This window comes from Vicia villosa, linkage group LG4, assembly GCF_029867415.1.
Source record: "Vicia villosa cultivar HV-30 ecotype Madison, WI linkage group LG4, Vvil1.0, whole genome shotgun sequence".
Classification (NCBI taxonomy): domain Eukaryota; kingdom Viridiplantae; phylum Streptophyta; class Magnoliopsida; order Fabales; family Fabaceae; genus Vicia; species Vicia villosa.
Window position 1 is genome coordinate 195993567 of NC_081183.1, and position 21780 is coordinate 196015346.

General features: G+C 30.3%; 2 protein-coding genes across 2 annotated transcripts; both read left to right on the forward strand.

Annotated features, from left to right (window-relative positions):
• Positions 1-2908: 2908 nt before the first annotated feature.
• On the forward strand, positions 2909-13622 carry LOC131598645 (uncharacterized). The gene is made up of 6 exons (XM_058871226.1): positions 2909-2942; positions 3305-3331; positions 9056-9506; positions 9593-10518; positions 10611-11828; positions 11959-13622. Exons 1-6 carry the CDS (start codon positions 2909-2911, stop codon positions 13620-13622), a joined length of 4320 nt encoding a protein of 1439 aa, XP_058727209.1.
• Positions 13623-15895: 2273 nt separating this feature from the next.
• Positions 15896-19227, forward strand: LOC131596670 (uncharacterized). Its single transcript, XM_058869397.1, has 3 exons — positions 15896-16611; positions 16850-16950; positions 18208-19227. Exons 1-3 carry the CDS (start codon positions 16058-16060, stop codon positions 18840-18842), a joined length of 1290 nt encoding a protein of 429 aa, XP_058725380.1. The 5' UTR covers positions 15896-16057; the 3' UTR covers positions 18843-19227.
• Positions 19228-21780: the final 2553 nt, after the last annotated feature.

Sequence of the window (21780 nt, forward strand, 5' to 3'; positions counted from 1 at the left end):
GCTGTCATCTATTTTGGTATTTCACATACAACCTTCATCTAACTTGGAGTACACGTAAACCAACAAGCAACCCCTCAATTGTACTCATGAGTTTGCTATAAGTTAGTGAAATATATAAGGTAATCCATATCCTTGTAGTAGACACTCTTCTCCACAAATATGGATGAATCAACCAAGTACAACATGTATGCTCTAAATGCATAAGCTCTATGTTGCATAACTTGTTCATCATCACCAGTGGCCTACTCTGTCGCTATTTGTTATTGTTCATACATCGCCTTCAGGAATTGAAACCTAACATGACACCTTCGGATGTCTTCTATCTCCTTCAGGGCATCCCCTGGGCCAGCTCCCAGATAGGTCACTGTCATCTTCAATGCCTCATCTCTGATAATCTTGTCGTGGTCTAACAGTCTTCCCCAGATTAAAAGATGCAGCAGACATGAGACCTCCTCCAGTGTGATGGACTTTTCGCCATGTGGAAAATGAAAAAATGACGTCTCAGAGTGTCATCTCTCAACAAATGTTGATAGAATACCATGGTTAACTGTATAATAGACAATTATGCATAATTCTTGTAACACCCCGACTTTAGTTTATTATTTTTAATTTATCGATTTGATTTAATTTAGTGAATATATGTGTCTTGCTTGAATTATTGTTATTTTATTTATTTAATTAATAATAAAAGTATTTTAGAGTAGAGGAGATAAAATTAATAATAAAAGTATCAGAGGGTCACTTTGGCAGCGGTTCGCGGGCGGCATTTTTGGCGGTATTTCGAGTTAGAGGCTCAGTTTGGCAAATTTTCAAACAACTTTTGATGTCACTGTCTTTAGTTACCCTGTTGATAAGTTTGAAGCTAAAATTATTATTTTAGAGTTAATTTTATTATTATTTTGAGTCAGACCGCCAACCCCTAAGAGTTCAAGAAAGTTATCACTTGTGAAAAGGTTGTCAGTAAAGCATTTTAAGCACTTTAGAATTATTTTAGAATTGTGAAGGTTATTATAGAGTTGTTTTTAGAATTATATATATATATATATATATATATATATATATATATATATATATATATATATATATATATATATATATATATATATATATATATATATATATATATATATATATATATATATATATATGGGACGACTCAAGTGAGAACACTTGGTTATTATGAAAAATGAGAACAATGAACCACGACCATTAAATTTTAATTTGTTGATTTTAATGAATTGAATTGGTTTCTCTTTCTACGTTGATTTAAAATAAATGTTAAGAATCATAGAAATAGATTTCAGATTCGTTCGAAGTGTATTTCTTTATTTGTGTGTGAATGTACCACGGCCAATAATAAAATTTGTGTGTGAATGTGATGCGTTCGAAGTGTATTTCTGTATTCTAGGGGTAATTTTGGTTTTTCACCAGGGTGTGGGAGCAAATCTTATGGTGGGAAGAGCAATCCCCTCTATTATTTGTTAATGTTTATTTTAGGGGTTTGTCATTACACCACGTGAATTACTCATACACCCTGCCAAAATTCTAAAAATACCTATAGATTTCAGATTTTAAATTTCGAACACGTCCGAAATATACAACAAACCCTTAAATACGCCAAAGTAAATGTTAAGAAAGTGTATGAATATCATAATCTGGATTCTACCCTGATATTGCTTCTTAACCACAAACTTATCCTGAATGTAATATCGAACCATGTTTAGCAGTTTGTCTGAATTTTAAAATTTAAAACATTCTCTGTTATCACAAACTTTTTCAGATTTTGAAATTCGAAATATATCCTTGTACTTGTTAAAAGCACAATGAGTGACAATCCATAATTATGCACAACAGTCTCGGGGTTATAGGGTTATTGTGGGGTTAGATCAAGTTCATGCATGAATATGGATAGGCTATTTATAATGGTATTTGCTTAGTGAATTTAATTTTCTCCTCAACTTAATGGTCGAGGTATTTATAAAGATCAATTAGGAATGGATCTCTAGGACCCACGAGCATGGTTACTGCATCTTTCTCTCAAGAGGTGGAATTGTTATCCCCTATTATTTTGGAAAGCGTGGCTTCCCTCTTTGACTGACTCTCCCACACCATTACGAAAAATGAAAATATCATCCCCCACGTTGCCATAAGTGGATGAGTAATATAGACAACAAGAGACATAACCAGATAGTGGGCGCATGTTTTAATAAATGGGAAACTAAGAAGCCTATTTGGTAGATTTATTGTATCGATTGTTCTTAGATAGATATATATATATATATATATATATATATATATATATATATATATATATATATATATATATTTCCTCCTCAAGTCCTTTACAAATATACTAGTACAACCGTTTTATAAAAAAATCAGAATCAATTTCAGATAAGAGATGAAAAAACACAAATTAACATAAATATTTATTACCATGTACACAAAATATGTAACATGACATAGATCTTTATTATCATAAATCTAACATCACATTTCATGATCTGTATATTCTTGAGGACATTTCATCATCTTTAGAATATCGTTGGTTAATCTCTCCACTATCGCATCCACCTTGATCGAATCTTTTGTTACATAACGGTAAAATGTACTCCATATAACTTTTAAACCTTCGTTTGTCTTTAACTCAAACTTGCTAAACTCCACCTTTCCTTTCTTGGGTGGTTCTTTGGTCATACTTACATTCATGTTAGGATTCTTCCTAAGCGGTTTTGTTGAAAACTTCTTTCGCTGGAATGCACCATTTGAATTTGCAGTAAAGAGTGAAAAATATCAGCCAAGTGTTCCCCACAAACAACGCCAAGGATCTTATATGTATACTTGGGATGTTCTCTATTGGAATTATGGATTTAGATTCGATGATGCGTTGTAGTTTGTCGTTGAAACAATGAGTCTCAGTATAACATTTGTATGGGAGGGGGGTACATGTAAATATTTTGATGCCCAAGTTAATAATTATCACAAGTGGAGGATTTTTAAAGTTAGAAGGCCTGGACCTAAATTCTAAGGCTTATGTTATTCTTTATAATTGAATTCTATGATTTCAAATCCCTAAAACTTTATAATGATTTAAGATACTTTTCCTCAAAAGTAATATACATTGATATCTAGTCTTTATCTATTGGTCCCTAACTTTGAAGAGTCATTTTAGACATTCTTCATCATGAACTAATGCATTACTGAATGATTCGTCAGTCAGACGAAAACATATATTACTGCATCGATTATTTATAGAGAAAAAGCTAAACTTAATCATGTAATTTAACACTTTCATCAAATTTAGTAAACTTATTGAAAAATGATACAATTGGTTAAATGTTAATATATTCACGTGAATTTTTTTTATACACCCATTTGTTGAAATCAAATTGTAAATACTAAATTTAATAATACATTTTATTATCTACAAAGTAAATCAATATCAATTTTGAATTAGAAACAGTTATTTCCATGATGTATTGATCAACTATGTTTATCTACTTCAAAGTATTTTGAATCGGATAAAAATTAAGATGATACTTTATCAAGTTGATAAATATGGGTTTTTAACTAGTTATGTAATGAAAAGAAACAGATTAAAAAAGATATTCTAGTATGTGCATTTTATTTATGTTAAATTTAGCTAACTGTATGGTTGGCCAAATCCATGTCTGATTAAATGTAACAACTCTCATACTGATTCCATATGTCGTTCCCCTTTCACTAATTATTATTTTAATTGATTTCTCAATGTTTTATGCTTTGTTGTTAATTGAATCTAAAGATATTGATGCGATATGACATAAGAGAATAATATGTTATTTTAACCTTTTACTTATTGAGTTAGAATACGCCATACACTATGTCATAGAGGAATATGTATATTTTGTAAATATGATAAAAGGAATATGAAGATAAACCATTGGCATATGGCTGCTTATTTTTTGTGTTTTACTTTCATAATGCCTTCTTTGTTTTGGCTTATTTGATTTTAGCTTTAACTTGCTTTTCGAATCTTGGCTCGTCAATATTGTTTGCTATGTGGAACAAATAAAACACATACAAGGTAAACTAATTAATTAATTAACTCAACTAAGAATAGATAGTGGAATTTGTAGAGGAAAAAAATTGTTATTTGCTCGAAGGTGATGGTGGAGTCCGACTCAAAAACCGCTGTTGATATTGTTAACAGAGTCCAGAAGCATAAGTTGTCAATGAGTAACTTAGTGTTTCATATTCATGGCTACATGGCTTTGTTGGAGAATGTGAAAATCAGTCATGTTTATAGAGAAGCAAATGGTTGTGCAAATTTGTTAGCCAATCATGGTAAGAGTGTGAATGGAAGATACAAGAGCTTTTTGGAGATGCCATTGTGGATCAAAGATGCTTTTGAGAAAGATAAGGGTGGTTTTGTTTATTCTAGAATTGTTGCTGCTTAGTTTTCTTTTTCCTTGGGCTTAGGCCCTCCTTATAATCAAAAAAAAAATTGTTACTCAAATATACGTAGATATAAATCAACGTGTCATTTTTTATCTGCAAAATATATGATAACAATAAGAAATATTGGCGCAACAATTAAGAGAGAGTCGAACGAGAAACATTCTTAATATGTGAGACGAGAAACATATATTTGTAAAAGACAGGCCACTTATTCATCCAAAACCTTATGTTGGTAGGTGAGTGAGTTCTCCTACTTATAAATGCTCAAATCACCACATTCGTATTCAATGTGAAACTATTTCTCCACTACTCACATTTGTTATATTCTCAACACTCCCCCTCAAGTGTGAGTCCACAATGCTCTCACTCAAATAGAAGTTCTCTCTTCCACGTACACTTGTACCACCGTTGACTCTCTTGAACGAGACATTCTTATCCACATGTGGGATGTTTACCCACGAGTCCATGTGGAGATACTTTCGATCCAAGTAAGTTGGTCCCGTTGACTGTCTTTAACAGGACATTCTTACCCACATGCGGGACGTTTACCCACGAGATCATGTGGTTAGACTTTCAATCCAAGTAAATTGGTTTCTTTTACGAACCAAAATTTGATACTACTATTTATTGGCTCAACAATCGGAAAAAAGTCGAGCGATGAACATTTTTATTATGTAAGACTTTCTTTTAAGCAACACACAATTGTGTGGGACTTTCTTTTCGATAGTCTAACATAAAAAACTCAATAAAATATTTAACATGTATAAATATTAATAAAACATATATTTATTTTGTCATATTTAAATTGGAACTAATTTATTTTTGCATTTAAAAAAAAAACCTGCGAATAATTTATCCAAAATTTTTAGAGGGAGTTGACTCCAACTAAAATAAAAAATCAATTGAAAATAAATTTTCTAAATCATACTAAATTATAATCCTAAAAGTTCTTCCCACCAAAATTTCCCGCCAAATTCTATAATAAATAAATTAAATTAAAAAATAAATAATAAATAAATAATAAGTTAATTAAAAAAACCCACTAAGTTATAAATAAAAATGATTAATTATTAATTTAAAATTACTTATTTAAAATGACTAAAAATATGGGACACGTAGTTTTCTTTTCATTTTCACAATTGCTAATTTTCATAATTACTAACTCTTCTTTTGTTAACTAACTAACCCCATCATTCCATGTTTTAGAAATCCACTCACTCTTTTTAATAACTCCACTAAACCATTATCTCATGAAATCTATATTTATAGTAACTTCATTTTTACAACTTGCTTCTCTTTTCATTCCTTATACATATATATATTCTCTTTAGTTTAAAAAATAAATAATAAATAAATAATAAGTTAATTAAAAAAACCCACTAAGTTATAAATAAAAATAATTTATTATTAATTTAAAATTACTTATTTAAAATGACTAAAAATATGGGACACGTAGTTTTCTTTTCATTTTCACAATTGCTAATTTTCATAATTACTAACTCTTCTTTTGTTAACTAACTAACCCCATCATTCCATGTTTTAGAAATCCACTCACTCTTTTTAATAACTCCACTAAACCATTATCTCATGAAATCTCCATCTATATTTATAGTAACTTCATTTTTACAACTTGCTTCTCTTTTCATTCCTTATACATATATATATTCTCTTTAGTATATAAGAGTTTTTGTTTGTATGTTTCTCTTTTGCATTTTACCTAAATTCTACATCTTCTTCTTTATGTTTTTTTTTATTTATATTTTTTAAATATATTGTTTTTTCTAATTTTATTGATGTTGAGTAATTGTGATTTTTGTTATAGGTGCAACATTTGGAAGTCTACACAATACATATAAATTCTACATCTTCATTCTTTATTGATTTTACTATTCTTAATTTCTTCTAATTACTAATCTTATACCGTTTTATTTTTAATTTTGTTGATGTTTGTTGAAAAATTACAGGTATAAATTTGAAAGCATCACAAAATGTATGTACAAGATTTATATTTTTTTGTAATTTTTATCATTCTTAATTTCTTTTTATTATTTAACTTTATAGCGTTTTACTTCTTTTTTAATTCTATTTATTTTTATTAATTTTAAAAAAAAATTGTAAATACCTTGAAACATCACAAAATTTAGTTTTTAAAAAATTGTTGAAATGTGGTATTGAAACAAATTACACGTTCTAAAATGGTTGTGTTTACCTTTTATTATTCATATTTTATTCTTAATAGATATTAATTTTATGATTTTAAATCTAAATAAAATTTGATAAATCCTTACACAATAATTCTAATAAAGAAATTGATGTCTTAATAAATTTTTGCATGACCTTGAGATAGGCTCATGAAATTTAACTCATATCTAGATGCCGAGTAAATTAAGGGTTACACAAACTAATTTTATACCTATATGCTGTTTAAATTAAGGGTTACAAACTAATTTTATACCTTTAAATTTACTTATAGGTTGCAACTTATTTCACTTTAATTTATTTGTTGGCCTCTAAAAATTTATTATTTATCTTTTATTTTTAAATTATTTTTGTATTTTGTTCAATTTTAATTTCAAAATTCTAAATATTTTTTACATCTTTTATTATTCAATTGAGAAGGCCACATGTATTACATATAGATAGTTTATTTTTCTTATTTATTAATTATATTCATTTTAACTTCTATTTGAAATTAAATACATAACTAATATAAAATTTATTTAACACATATTTTAAATTTATTTTTCAAACTATATTAACTATTAATATTATTTTATTTTTATTTTATTAGTCAAAATTAAAGTTCTTTTAGTAATTGTATATTTTTATTTGATTTTATTTTATTACTTATTTATTAAAAATAAATTTTTTTCAACTAACTCTTAAATTCTCCCACTAACTTTATATTATTTAATTATTATTTTAGTAGTTTTATATTCATTTTAATTTTACTTTATTTGTTATTTCTAAAACTAATTTTTATTACTAACCAAAATTATTTATTTTAAATTATTTAGTTAATTTTAGTAGTTAATTATTTGAAATTTTAGTTTTTAAATATAATTATATTATTATTAATCTATGTCCAATGTTATAATTTTTTTATTTTTAATAAATTGTAGTCTAAAATATTATTAAAACCCACTAATGCCATTATAGTCTTTACTATTTTTATTAATTAAGATATTGTTTGCATATCCACTATAGCACCCAATTAATATTTCACTTTTGATTTTCTAACTTCTAATGCATGCATATTTTCTTGGTTTTGTTTCTTAGTATTAAATTAGATATTAATTTTAGACAACTTTTTTAACAATAAAAGTTTTTATATAATTTTTCTTTGGTATTTTAAAGATGTATTTTGATTTCTAATGCATGAATATAATGCATAAAATGCATAAAATTATACTATTTTATTTTTTAGTCGTATTAGTTCCTGTTTGTATAAAATTAAATATCAATTTTAGACAATATTTTATTATATTAAAAATAACTTTAACAAATTCTTATATGTAATTATGTACAACTATTTTATAACATGAAATTATATATTACTATTCTGTGCATCGCACTCCTATTTTTTTTGTTATGATTGGCACCATTTTAGATGGTTTGTTACTACAATTATTTAAATTAATGGTATTTACTAATAATTTACTAATTTACTAATTACTTACTAAAATTAATGTAATTGTTTTACATTTACAAGAACTAACTCTACAAACTCTAAAAACTCACTATTATATATAGACACAGAAAATACTTTGAAACTGTGATCTCCTTAAACGAAATATCTATGCTTCATATCATTTTTATATCGGCTACATACACACGTTACGAATTCAACTTGCTGTTTAAACAGAAAACCAGATAATTTATTCATTTTATATTATATGATTTAATCATTTTATATTTTGATTTTAACTAATTTAAACCTTTTAGGTAACATAATTTACATTCAAATGTCTGCTTCCACCAATAACTCAAGAGGAGCTACATCAAAATTAGGTCCTGGAAAATATATCATAAAGAAAAATAAACTCTCAAAAGCATCGGTTAATCACCATAGTATTTTTTTAGATGATTCCCCGATTATATCGATGCAAGGTAAATGTTACAATTAATGCACTTAATTAATTAATTGCCTATAATTTAATTGATAAATAATTATTTCAATGTTTTAATAACTAAATTCCTATATCTGCCCTAAATAATTTTTGTATGCAGATAAACTTAATGATCAGTCTATAATGCCACAGACAATTAGCGCCTCTCAACATACTCATTTTGAACTCAATCAAATAGGTAATTTAATTAAATATCTAATGTCCTATTAGTTATTCTTGCTCATGGTTTGATTTTTAATATAACATAATAATTTGTAAAATATGAAAAACTGACAACTTCGTAACAAATGCTATGCAGGTTCATCAACTAATTTAGATGATGATTCTATTAATCATGCCAATAACTTACACAATGATTATTCTGATCATATAGTGATTAATACATCTGGTAATGTATCACTGTCTAAATTAAAAGTATTTCTACATTTAATTTTGCATCAGTTTCATGTCACTTTGTATGACATGGTAGTAAATGTTTTTCACAGAACAAATGTCTCAATACTGGGATATTGGAGAACCAAATTCAGTTTGTAATTATTGTGGTGCAATCATGTGGTTTGAAGAAAGAGTACAAAAGCAATATAATGCAACATATCCTAAATTTTCTATGTGTTGTTCTCAAGGAAGAATTGTGCTTCCTCATTACAAGAAAGCACCTCAACCATTGCACGATTTATTTCACAAACATGACACAAGAAGCAAATTATTTATGGATAACATTAGATCATTCAATAGTATGTTTGCTTTCACTTCTATGGGTGGTAAAATTCACGGTGAAATAAATAATGGCCATGCACCTCCAATGTTTGTCATGAATGGCGAGAACTATCATCAAATCGGAAGTCTCCTCCCTCTTCCTGGAAGTCAGCCTAAATTTGCTCAATTATACATTTACGACACTGAAAATGAGATAAAGAACAGAATGGAAGTGGTTAGGTATTTATTTCACTGTGAAGTTTACATTATAAAATACTTTTAATATATAAATAAATCTGCACAACTAATTTTGTTTCTTTTTCTAGAATGGAAGACAATGCTGCATCACTGAAAGCCGGAATAGTTAATGAAATAAAGGATGTTCTTGACGAATATAATCAATATTGTAAACATTATAGAATGGTTCGTCAAAAAATCAATGAATGTAATGTACCAATATTGCGGTTGCGAATAATAGGTAAGAGAGGTTATGACGGCCGGAGATACAATCTACCCACGACTTCAGAGGTAGCTGCATTAATTGTAGGTGACTTTGATAGTGCTGAATTTGAGAGAGATATCATTGTTGAGACTCAATCCGGATGGTTAAAGCGTATTTCAATTTTGAGTTCAGCTTACTTGCCATTGCAATATCCATTACTATTTCCTCGAGGAGAGGATGGATATTGGGAAGGAATCCAATACAATGATGTATCAAATGCACCAACAATAAAAAGACAAATGGTAACTATCAAAGAGTGGTTTTCTTATAGAATCCAACAGAGGGAAAATGACTTGGCTCCATTGTTGTTTGCTAAACGTTTATTTCAACAGTTTTTGGTTGATGGGTATAGCATGATAGAGTCTTCCAGATTAAAATGGGTTCGAAACCATCAAAAAGAATTGAGGGCCGACATGTATAAAGGTCTCACAGAGGCAATTCTAAGAGGAGAGACTGATCCTTCAACCACAGGAAGACGAATTGTGTTGCCGTCAAGTTTTGTAGGAGGCACGCGGTACATGCTTCAAAACTACCAAGATGCTATGGCTATTTGTGCATGGACTGGATATCCTGATTTATTTATTACTTTTACATGCAATCAAAAATGGCCTGAATTGGTTACATTTTTGTCTAAATACAATCTAAAATCAGAAGACAGACCTGATTTAGTTTGCAGAATATTCAAGATTAAACTTGATCATTTGATAAAGGATATAAAGAAAGGACACTTATTCGGAAAAGTCAAAGCAGGTATTTATCTAATTATATTTTAATATTGAATTATATGCAATTAGTTGTTAAATTTATTAATTATATATATGTTATTTTATCTTCATGTCCAGTGATATACACAATTGAGTTTCAAAAACGTGGGTTACCACATGCTCATATTTTGGTATTTCTACATCATGAATTTCGATGCGTAAATCCCAATGATATTGACAAAATAATTTCAGCTGAGATTCCTGATAAAGAAGCTGATATAGAACTATTTAAAATAGTCTCTTCACTTATGATTCATGGTTCATGCGGTGCTCAAAATAAAAAATCTCCTTGCATGCAAAATGGAAAGTGCACAAAGTATTTCCCAAAGAGGTTTCTCGATAACACCACTATTGATGCAAGTGGATATCCGATATATAGAAGGAGAGATAATGGTAATTTCATTAAAAAAGGTGAGTCTTTTGCAGATAACAGGTTTGTCGTACCATATAATAGGCATCTACTACTAAAATACAATGCTCATATAAATGTTGAATGGTGCAATCAGTATCGATCTATTAAGTATCTTTTTAAGTATGTCAACAAAGGGCATGATCGTGTTACCGCTAGGTTCTATAATAGTGCCAACGGAACCAATGATTCGGAAATTTCTGATGAAATCAAAATGTATTATGACTGTAGATATTTGTCATCGTGTGAAGCAGCTTGGAGAATATTTAGTTTTGACATTAACTATAGAGAACCTTCTGTTGAGCGACTACCTTTTCATTTAGAAAATCAACAATATATTGTTTACGACGATGTTGCTCCAATTAACCGAGTTATCAATAAGCCAAATATAGAAAATACCAAATTTCTGGCATGGATGGAAGCAAATAAAAAATTCGAGGAAGGAAGAAATCTTACATACAATCAATTTCCTTTGAAATTTGTTTGGAAAGACTCTGAAAAACAGTGGTCTCCCCGTAAAAAAGGTTTCACAATTGGTAGAGTTCATTTTGCACCACCTGGATCGGGTGAGAGATATTATTTGAGGACTTTGCTTAATTATGTCAAAGGTCCACGAAATTATCAGGAAATCAAGACAGTAAACAACGTGTTGTATGATACATTTAAAGACACATGTTTTGCTATGGGTTTACTACATGATGATAAAGAATACATAGATGCCATTATAGAGTCCAGCAATTGGGGTACAGGTACTTTTTTGCGAAAATTATTTGCAACCCTTTTAATTTCAAAACAACTATCCAGGCCAGAAGATGTTTGGCATAAAACATGGCAGTATTTGGGTGATGACATCTTACATAGGCAAAGACTCATTCTTCAACTTCCAGGTAATTGTATATACATTATATACTCTAATTTTATACATGTAACACTAACTTGGATCATATACATTTTTTATCTAATCAACTAAATTTTTATATTTTCCATTCTGCTAAACTTATTTAATTATTATGGCAGATTTGGAATTATCAGATGATGACATAAAAAGTTTAGTATTACAAGATCTCAAATCATTCTTACAGAGCAATAATAGGAGTTTAAGTGATTTTCCCACAATGCCTCAAATAGATGCATCTCTTACATCTGAAAGCCAAAATAGACTCATTTATGATGAGTTAAATTATGATACACAACTTTTGGCTATAGAACATACTCAATTAATGTCAACTATGACTGTTGAACAGAGAACAGTATATGACAAAATTATGGCACGAGTCGAAGAAAATAAACCAGGCATTTTTTTCCTATATGGGTATGGTGGTACTGGAAAAACTTACATTTGGAGGGCCATGTCAGCAGCATTAAGATCTAAAGGAGATATTGTCTTAACAGTGGCATCGAGTGGAATTGCTGCTTTGCTTATTCCTGGAGGAAGAACAGCCCATTCAAGATTCTCTATACCGCTAGACATTGATGAGTATTCCACTTGCGGTATTGATCAAAATACCCCTTTAGCACAATTGATAGCAAAAACAAAACTCATTATATGGGATGAAGCTCCAATGCTCCATAAACATTGTTTTGAAGCTGTTGATAGAACATTCAGAGATGTTCTTCGATTTTGTAATAACGGAAATTTAAATATTCCTTTTGGGGGAAAGGTTATTGTTTTTGGAGGAGACTTCAGACAAATTCTACCAGTTATTCCTAAAGCAACAAGACAAGATGTGGTTCATGCTACCATTAACTCCTCATATCTTTGGAATTATTGTGAAGTTCTGACGTTGCATACAAATATGAGGCTACTTACTGGGAGCCCTGATGTTGATGTTAGACAAAGAAAATTGTTTTCAGATTGGGTGTTAGGAATTGGTGATGGAACAATTGGAGAACAAGGTGATGACTATATCACACTTGAAATTCCAGATGATTTACTAATTAAAAGTTCAACAGATTCTATTTCATCTATTGTTCATAGCATTTATCCGTCATTTTTGGATAACATGAATGATCCATCTTTTTTTCAAGACAGAGCTATACTTGCCCCAAAAAACGATATTGTTGATAACATTAATGACTACATGTTATCATTAATTCCCACTGAATTAAAAACGTATCTAAGTTTTGACACTCCATACTCGGCGAATCCAGATATCGATGTGCCTAATGATGTACACACACCCGAATTTTTAAACACCATTAGTGCATCTGGCCTTCCTAATCATGAGTTGAAACTCAAGGTTGGAGTACCTGTAATGTTATTAAGAAATATAGATCAATCTTCTGGATTATGCAATGGAACTCGACTAATCATCACAAAAATGGGAAAATATGTGCTTGAAGGAAAGATTTTATCAGGAAGAAACATTGGTAATAAGGTGTATATACCTAGGTTGTCATTGACACCTTCTAATCCAAGAATTCCTTTTAAATTTCAACGGAGACAATTCCCTTTGGTTATTTCATTTGCAATGACTATTAATAAAAGTCAAGGACAGTCTTTGAAGCATGTTGGAGTTTATCTTCCACAGTCTGTTTTCTCACATGGACAATTATATGTTGCCATTTCAAGAGTCACATCAAGGATCGGTTTGAAATTATTGATAGCTACGGATGAGGGTCAACATACAAATAACACATTAAATGTCGTTTACAAAGAAGTGTTTCAAAATTTAAAATAATTGTTACTCATCTATTTCATTTTTTAATTTCATCAAACTTTTACTATGAATATTACATTTATGTCATTTACTGACTTCTTATTTTTATTCTATTTTTATATTTGTTTTGCTCTCTTTTATTATCGTTACATTTTAGGTAATATATCTATTTAATTTATAAATTACTTTTACGGAGATTTTACATTTATTACTAATTAAATATAACTTTCCCGTGCATCGCACGGGTAGACGTCTAGTATGTGCATTTTATTCTAGTTATGTAATGAAAAGAAACAGATTAAAAAAGATATTCTAGTATGTGCATTTTATTTATGTTAAATTTAGCTAACTGTATGGTTGGCCAAATCCATGTCTGATTAAATGTAACAACTCTCATACTGATTCCATATGTCGTTCCCCTTTCACTAATTATTATTTTAATTGATTTCTCAATGTTTTATGCTTTGTTGTTAATTGAATCTAAAGATATTGATGCGATATGACATAAGAGAATAATATGTTATTTTAACCTTTTACTTATTGAGTTAGAATACGCCATACACTATGTCATAGAGGAATATGTATATTTTGTAAATATGATAAAAGGAATATGAAGATAAACCATTGGCATATGGCTGCTTATTTTTTGTGTTTTACTTTCATAATGCCTTCTTTGTTTTGGCTTATTTGATTTTAGCTTTAACTTGCTTTTCGAATCTTGGCTCGTCAATATTGTTTGCTATGTGGAACAAATAAAACACATACAAGGTAAACTAATTAATTAATTAACTCAACTAAGAATAGATAGTGGAATTTGTAGAGGAAAAAAATTGTTATTTGCTCGAAGGTGATGGTGGAGTCCGACTCAAAAACCGCTGTTGATATTGTTAACAGAGTCCAGAAGCATAAGTTGTCAATGAGTAACTTAGTGTTTCATATTCATGGCTACATGGCTTTGTTGGAGAATGTGAAAATCAGTCATGTTTATAGAGAAGCAAATGGTTGTGCAAATTTGTTAGCCAATCATGGTAAGAGTGTGAATGGAAGATACAAGAGCTTTTTGGAGATGCCATTGTGGATCAAAGATGCTTTTGAGAAAGATAAGGGTGGTTTTGTTTATTCTAGAATTGTTGCTGCTTAGTTTTCTTTTTCCTTGGGCTTAGGCCCTCCTTATAATCAAAAAAAAAATTGTTACTCAAATATACGTAGATATAAATCAACGTGTCATTTTTTATCTGCAAAATATATGATAACAATAAGAAATATTGGCGCAACAATTAAGAGAGAGTCGAACGAGAAACATTCTTAATATGTGAGACGAGAAACATATATTTGTAAAAGACAGGCCACTTATTCATCCAAAACCTTATGTTGGTAGGTGAGTGAGTTCTCCTACTTATAAATGCTCAAATCACCACATTCGTATTCAATGTGAAACTATTTCTCCACTACTCACATTTGTTATATTCTCAACACTCCCCCTCAAGTGTGAGTCCACAATGCTCTCACTCAAATAGAAGTTCTCTCTTCCACGTACACTTGTACCACCGTTGACTCTCTTGAACGAGACATTCTTATCCACATGTGGGATGTTTACCCACGAGTCCATGTGGAGATACTTTCGATCCAAGTAAGTTGGTCCCGTTGACTGTCTTTAACAGGACATTCTTACCCACATGCGGGACGTTTACCCACGAGATCATGTGGTTAGACTTTCAATCCAAGTAAATTGGTTTCTTTTACAAACCAAAATTTGATACTACTATTTATTGGCTCAACAATCGGAAAAAAGTCGAGCGATGAACATTTTTATTATGTAAGACTTTCTTTTAAGCAACACACAATTGTGTGGGACTTTCTTTTCGATAGTCTAACATAAAAAACTCAATAAAATATTTAACATGTATAAATATTAATAAAACATATATTTATTTTGTCATATTTAAATTGGAACTAATTTATTTTTGCATTTAAAAAAAAAACCTGCGAATAATTTATCCAAAATTTTTAGAGGGAGTTGACTCCAACTAAAATAAAAAATCAATTGAAAATAAATTTTCTAAATTAAATACATCTAATCCAAAATTTAAACAATATATTTGACCTAATAGACACATTTGTTTATATTTTATTTAAAAAATAAAGTATAATATGAGAAAAATGTAATATTTTTTAAAGACAATTGGGTTTAGTACAAGACTCTCGAACAAAATTCCAATTGTAAAATATTCAAACATTAATCAATAAATACCCTGTCCCACCACGAAACATCACTCTGCATCCTCATTTATGACCCATCTGGCATCTCTGTTATTTCACAAACTCTTTCAAAAAATTGTTAGAAAATAGAATAGTTAACCAAACCACCCTCTTCCTCAATCTCTCTTTCACTCACTCTCTCTTTCATGAAAAGATAGACTACATTTTTTTCTTACTACTTTCTTTCACTCTTTCTAATGGCTCTCCTCACTATTCCTCCTGAACAATCCCACTCCAAAAAAACACTCTCAAAACAAAAACACAAAAATCAACAACAACAACAACAGAATCAAAAGCAAAAACAGAAACAGAAGCAGAAACAGAAACAAAAACAAAAACAAAAGCCACCATCTTCATGGGACCAAATCAAAAACATCCTAACTTGCAAACAGATCGAAGGCTCCACAGTCCACGATCCTTCAAAACCAAACAACAGTTACTCAAAATTAGGTTCATCTTGTAGCTCAATTTGTAGCTTCAGAGATGCCGTTCATGGAAACACTCGAGTTGTTCATAGGTCTGATAATTCATCACCAGAAAGTAGCATCTTAGGTCAAGAAACAAGTTTACTCAAAAGAAAACCTGTCACTACCACTGCCACTGCTTCTTCATCATCATCAAGAACTCGTTCTACATCATGTTCTGCGAAATCCAACGGTGGAAATAACTACACGTCATCATCTTCCAGAGGAATGCAGTTCAGAAAACTCTCTGGATGTTATGAATGTCACATGATCGTTGACCCTAGCAGGTAAATAATGGAGAACATTTTCTTCTTTGTTTTTGCTAAATTCTAACACAAAAACGGCAGCGGCAAAACCATATCAACAGGTTCCGATATTACATAATATTATTCACTGTTTTTATATTAAAAAATAAATTATGATTAATTCACGCTGTCAAAACATCGGTAGTGACCGAAATTAAGAAAGTCTCTTCCTGATGTTTTTAAATGTTTTTTCTTTTGGTGTGATTGGAAAATGAATCAGGCTAGCGATTCCTAGGAGCACAGTGTGTGCTTGTGATCAATGCGGAGAGGTTTTCCCTAAGATTGAAAGCTTGGAGCTTCATCAAGCTGTTCGTCATGCTGGTATAATTTTCTTCTTTCTTTTCTACTTTTTTTATTCCTTTAAGACAAGAACATGCAATAACATTAATTCCATTTATTATCACATTTACTATGTGACCATGTTTACACACTATTTGACAACATATTAACTCAAAATTTTCCATAAATAAAAGAGTGAAATAATAGTTTTCTTTTATGTTTCAATGTACTATTTGGTAACAAGGATATAGATCTGGTGGTTTTGTTCTATACAAGCTAGATAGCTATAGTTGTTATATCTTTATATCAAATTATGGGGTCGAATTTCCTTTGTGCTAAAATTCAATCATGTATGTGGGGAATCTTAAAACTAATTTAACGCAAGCTTCGAAATTTGAAAAAGGGGAAGCAAAAAGGACCACCATCCATGCATGTCATTATAAGATTGTACTATAATTTAGCATTTTATTTTAATCAACGCTTTAATTGTTCTCATAAAACAAAACTATAGAACTCTGTAACATCCACATAGATGTAAATTTTAAAAAAATTTATAGCACTGATGCATCACCATCAGCTATTGACTCACAATATTTAACACTTGTGCACATGCACCCACCAAAAAAACAGTGCATTTGTTACTAGTCTTAAACGTACACAAGTAGTTTCTTGTTTAAGAGGGTTATACGTAGTACGAAACAACAGCTGTATAGTGTAAGAAAAATTTAATGATCTGCATCTACCTCTTGATTTTTGGACACCAAATTTAAGAAACTGACAAAATATGAATTTCAAATCACAAAATTACCACTATATTACAAAAGTAATTTTCAATGAACCACATGAGATGATAGAAATTTCATTCTTTTTTGACCCACACTATTTTCTTCTATAGAAAGTTCTCATTAGTCACACACTAGATTTAGTTGACACTAGTAATTATAGGCACTTCTTCATATAGAAATTCAAACCAAGTTTGCCAAGTTATAGGGACTAGGAATCTAACCCCTTTTTATGTATATTTCCCATATATATTTGTAGCCGCAATATTACTGATGCATTATCTTTATCTTTCATTGATACAATCATGCAATTGTAGCCACAATATTAGTGATGCGATTTTGAATCTACACATTTTTCACCACTGCGGCCACAATGTAACCACATCGCATATTATATTAGACAATTTTGCTTATATTAGTACAAATTTTTACTAAAAGACTAACATTTCAGAATTTCAAATCTTATTTGTATGCTATTTGATTAGCTAATTTTGCAAGAATTGTACTTGTGAAACAGTTTCGGAGCTGGGTCCGGAAGATTCGGGTCGGAACATAGTGGAAATAATATTCAAGTCAAGTTGGTTGAAGAGAGAGAGTCCTATGTGTAAGATCGAACGGATATTAAAAGTCCACAACACCCAACGAACAATCCAACGGTTCGAGGAGTGCCGAGACGCAGTAAAATCCCGTGCAACCGCCACCACCAAGAAAAACCCTCGCTGCGCCGCAGACGGCAACGAACTCCTTCGTTTCCACAGCACAACTTTATCCTGCGCACTAGGCGCACGTGGATCCTCCGCCTTGTGCACCGCCGTACCTGGCTGCGGAGTGTGCACGATCATCCGCCACGGTTTTCAAAACAAAGGAGGTGTGAAAACCAACGCTAGCAGTGGTAGGGCCCACGACAACTCCATTGGAAGGATCGGAGAAGATTCCAGAAGAGCGATGCTGGTGTGCCGTGTGATTGCCGGAAAAGTGAAGCGCGTGGCGGAGGAAGGTACGCCGCCGGTAACGGAGGAGGAAACGGTGTCGTTTGATTCTGTTGCGGGGGACGCGGGAATCTACTCGAATCTCGAGGATCTAACCGTTTTCAATCCAAGGGCTATCCTTCCTTGTTTCGTGGTAATCTACAAGGTGCTTAATGAATGTTGATTATGATTTAATCTTGGATTTGTAGTAACTTAATTAAGTTTAATTAAGGTAATAAAATAGTAAATTTGTAGTACCATTTTCGTCCCCAATCTTGATACCGGATCTAATATCTTACATTAATTAATTGGAATACTAAAAAATATTTGATGGAAGTCTTCACCTATAAATAATGTAGGAGAATGATTTTTATTAATATTTTTTTGGATTGGGAATTAATGTGAGGACGTGTCCTTAAGATTGAGGACGAAAATGGAATATATTATGTTGTTGTCATTAGTTTGTTGTTATTAGGAAAATGTTGTTGATGGGTCAACTATAAATACACGTGGATTGATTGCTACTTTGGTTTATATTATTATTATTATTATATGCGACTTGGAAATAATGCAAAGCTAGTCTAATAACTAACTCAATAATCATTCATGGTTAGATTAATTTTTCTATGTCGGTAGGCCAAAATATGTGTTTTTTATATGCAATGTATCAAACTCTTAATCAAAGATTAAAAAGTTCAAACATCTACAATTTATTTTGTATAATATTCCCACTTACTTATTATAAACTCTCACATGCCTCTCAAAATATTTTATTATTACTTGATAATAAAAAATAACGATAATTTATATATAACACTCTTACTTTTCAATTTATGAAGTGCACGTGTTTGGGTAAAACCGAGAGGATTACATTTAGAATTTATTTGGTAAAATATTTATTAATTATAAATTCATATGATAATAAAAAATCTGATTGGTAATGATTTTTTTATTACGAGTTTATAGTTTATTTTACTAGTTTATATCTTATTTTTCAGACGTTATTTCAAATAACGTTTTAGTTTATAGTTTATCATTTTTTTCTTGTTTTTATGTTCTTATTATTTTAAATAAATTCCACTATTGCTCTTTATAATTTATTTTCAATTATAATAAAATAATTATATATTAAATATCTTTTATGTTATTTTAATTTATCAACTCATTGAATCATTAATTTTACCAAACACTTTAATTAGCTTATTAGCTATAAGTCATCAGTCATCAACTATAAGCTATCAGTCATCAGTCACAATTCATAAACTATAAACTACCGGCTAATTTATCAATTGATCATTATTTTTACCAAACTGGGTTTTAAAGCGAACAACGTCTTATAAGTGCGGTGACGTGAACTTGAGATTGATTGAAACATAAATAAATTTTAACTTTTTAGATTGATTGAGTAACTAAGGTATTAATTTATATATGATCATATACATGAGTTATTTATTTAATTAAAAATAATAATATGTTTTTATAAATAGAAACGTTCTTCAATTTTATGGTGATATTATATATAGTTTATCAATTCAGATTATCTTCTGTTTGTATTGGCGCGCAAGGAAGGAAATGTATTGAAAGGAAAATCAAATTTTATTCATACTAATTCATGATATTTTTCATCAGGTTTCCATTATTGTGTTATGTATATTACATTTCTAATGTCTAATTATGAATGTGAAGAGTATTGTGAATGTCACATCAAATAGGATAGATGTTTATAAGTGAAAGAATGAAAATGGATTTTGTAAATTTAAGTTAATTCAAGCGGAAACTCTAAAAATATATGGGTTGGTTAAGTTGGTGTCGGTTGGTTGTGCAATGCTCACGCGTGACCCACCCATAGTGATGATAGTAGGGTGGAAGGTGGAGCCCAGTTTGGTGTCAAACTTGTACGTATCCCCACCTATTACTAATTGGAGTACTCTGTTTGTATCTACATGCAATTGCTTATGATCAATTTGCCAAGATATTCATTTTGATTGATCATTTTCAGATATTGAATCAGCGCAAAAGTAGCTAAAAATTAAAATTTTCTGTTTGTCCAATATTTTTGGTGTTGGCTAAAAATTGAGGACATCGACCGTTCATGTGTGAGTGAAACATTACAGTCCCATAAAATAAATTAAGGTGGGCTACAAGCTATGCATTGAAGTATGACAAGTACCAATACACATATTGAGGTTGTTTTGTTTGTTGCGATCAAAAGATGAGATTACTCGAATATTATTATAATGTGTGAAGGTCTATGAAACACAGACACCTCTAAAATGACTCCGACATTGACATGGTGATATCGTTAATAATTTGAAAAAATAAATAAATTAAATGTAATTGTAAGTACCGGTGCAGGTGTCCGTCATCGACACAGCTACCGACACGCCTGATTTTTGATGTGTACGTGCTTCATAGGTGAAGGTTAATGGAACAGTTGAAGAGTAAACAAGTTATGGAGACATCATCATGATGCAGGTGAAAGTGACTACGTATTATGCAATAATGGAAAGATAAATTAATATAGGATAATTATAAAAAAGAGTGAGAGAGGATGAGGTTGGGAAGTGATTAGTTTTGCCTGTCCTTGACCAAACAACACTTTTTCTTCAAAAGAATGATGAAGAAGGTAGATTATACTATTTGTTTTTTTGTTTCTTTATGAATGTATCTAATATCTTTTAGCATAGGAGAAACTCAAGTTGATAATTGCCAACACATGCGCCAGCACATGGAGATTCATTGTTTTCTTAATGTCTCAAGCGTTTGGATTTTGGGAGAATATTCACTCATCGAATATAACATCCTATGATGCTATGCCTAAAAGTAAAAAGAGTGGTTGAATTAGTCAACTTGGTTGTGCGTTTTATCTTTCTAATCATGGATTAAGGCTAAGTTAATTTTATAAAAAGAAACTTACAAGTGATTTTAACTACGAAGAACTAGCTTATAAGATACAAGACATACATAGTAGTACAATTTAATATCTATGTCCGTTGCCATTGAAATTTTATTATTTATATGAATAAATTTGATAATCAATCTAAATTAGATAACAAGGGATTCTCAATTACATCATTATTGATTCAACATGATCTAGGGATGCCACGTTTGATATATTTCGG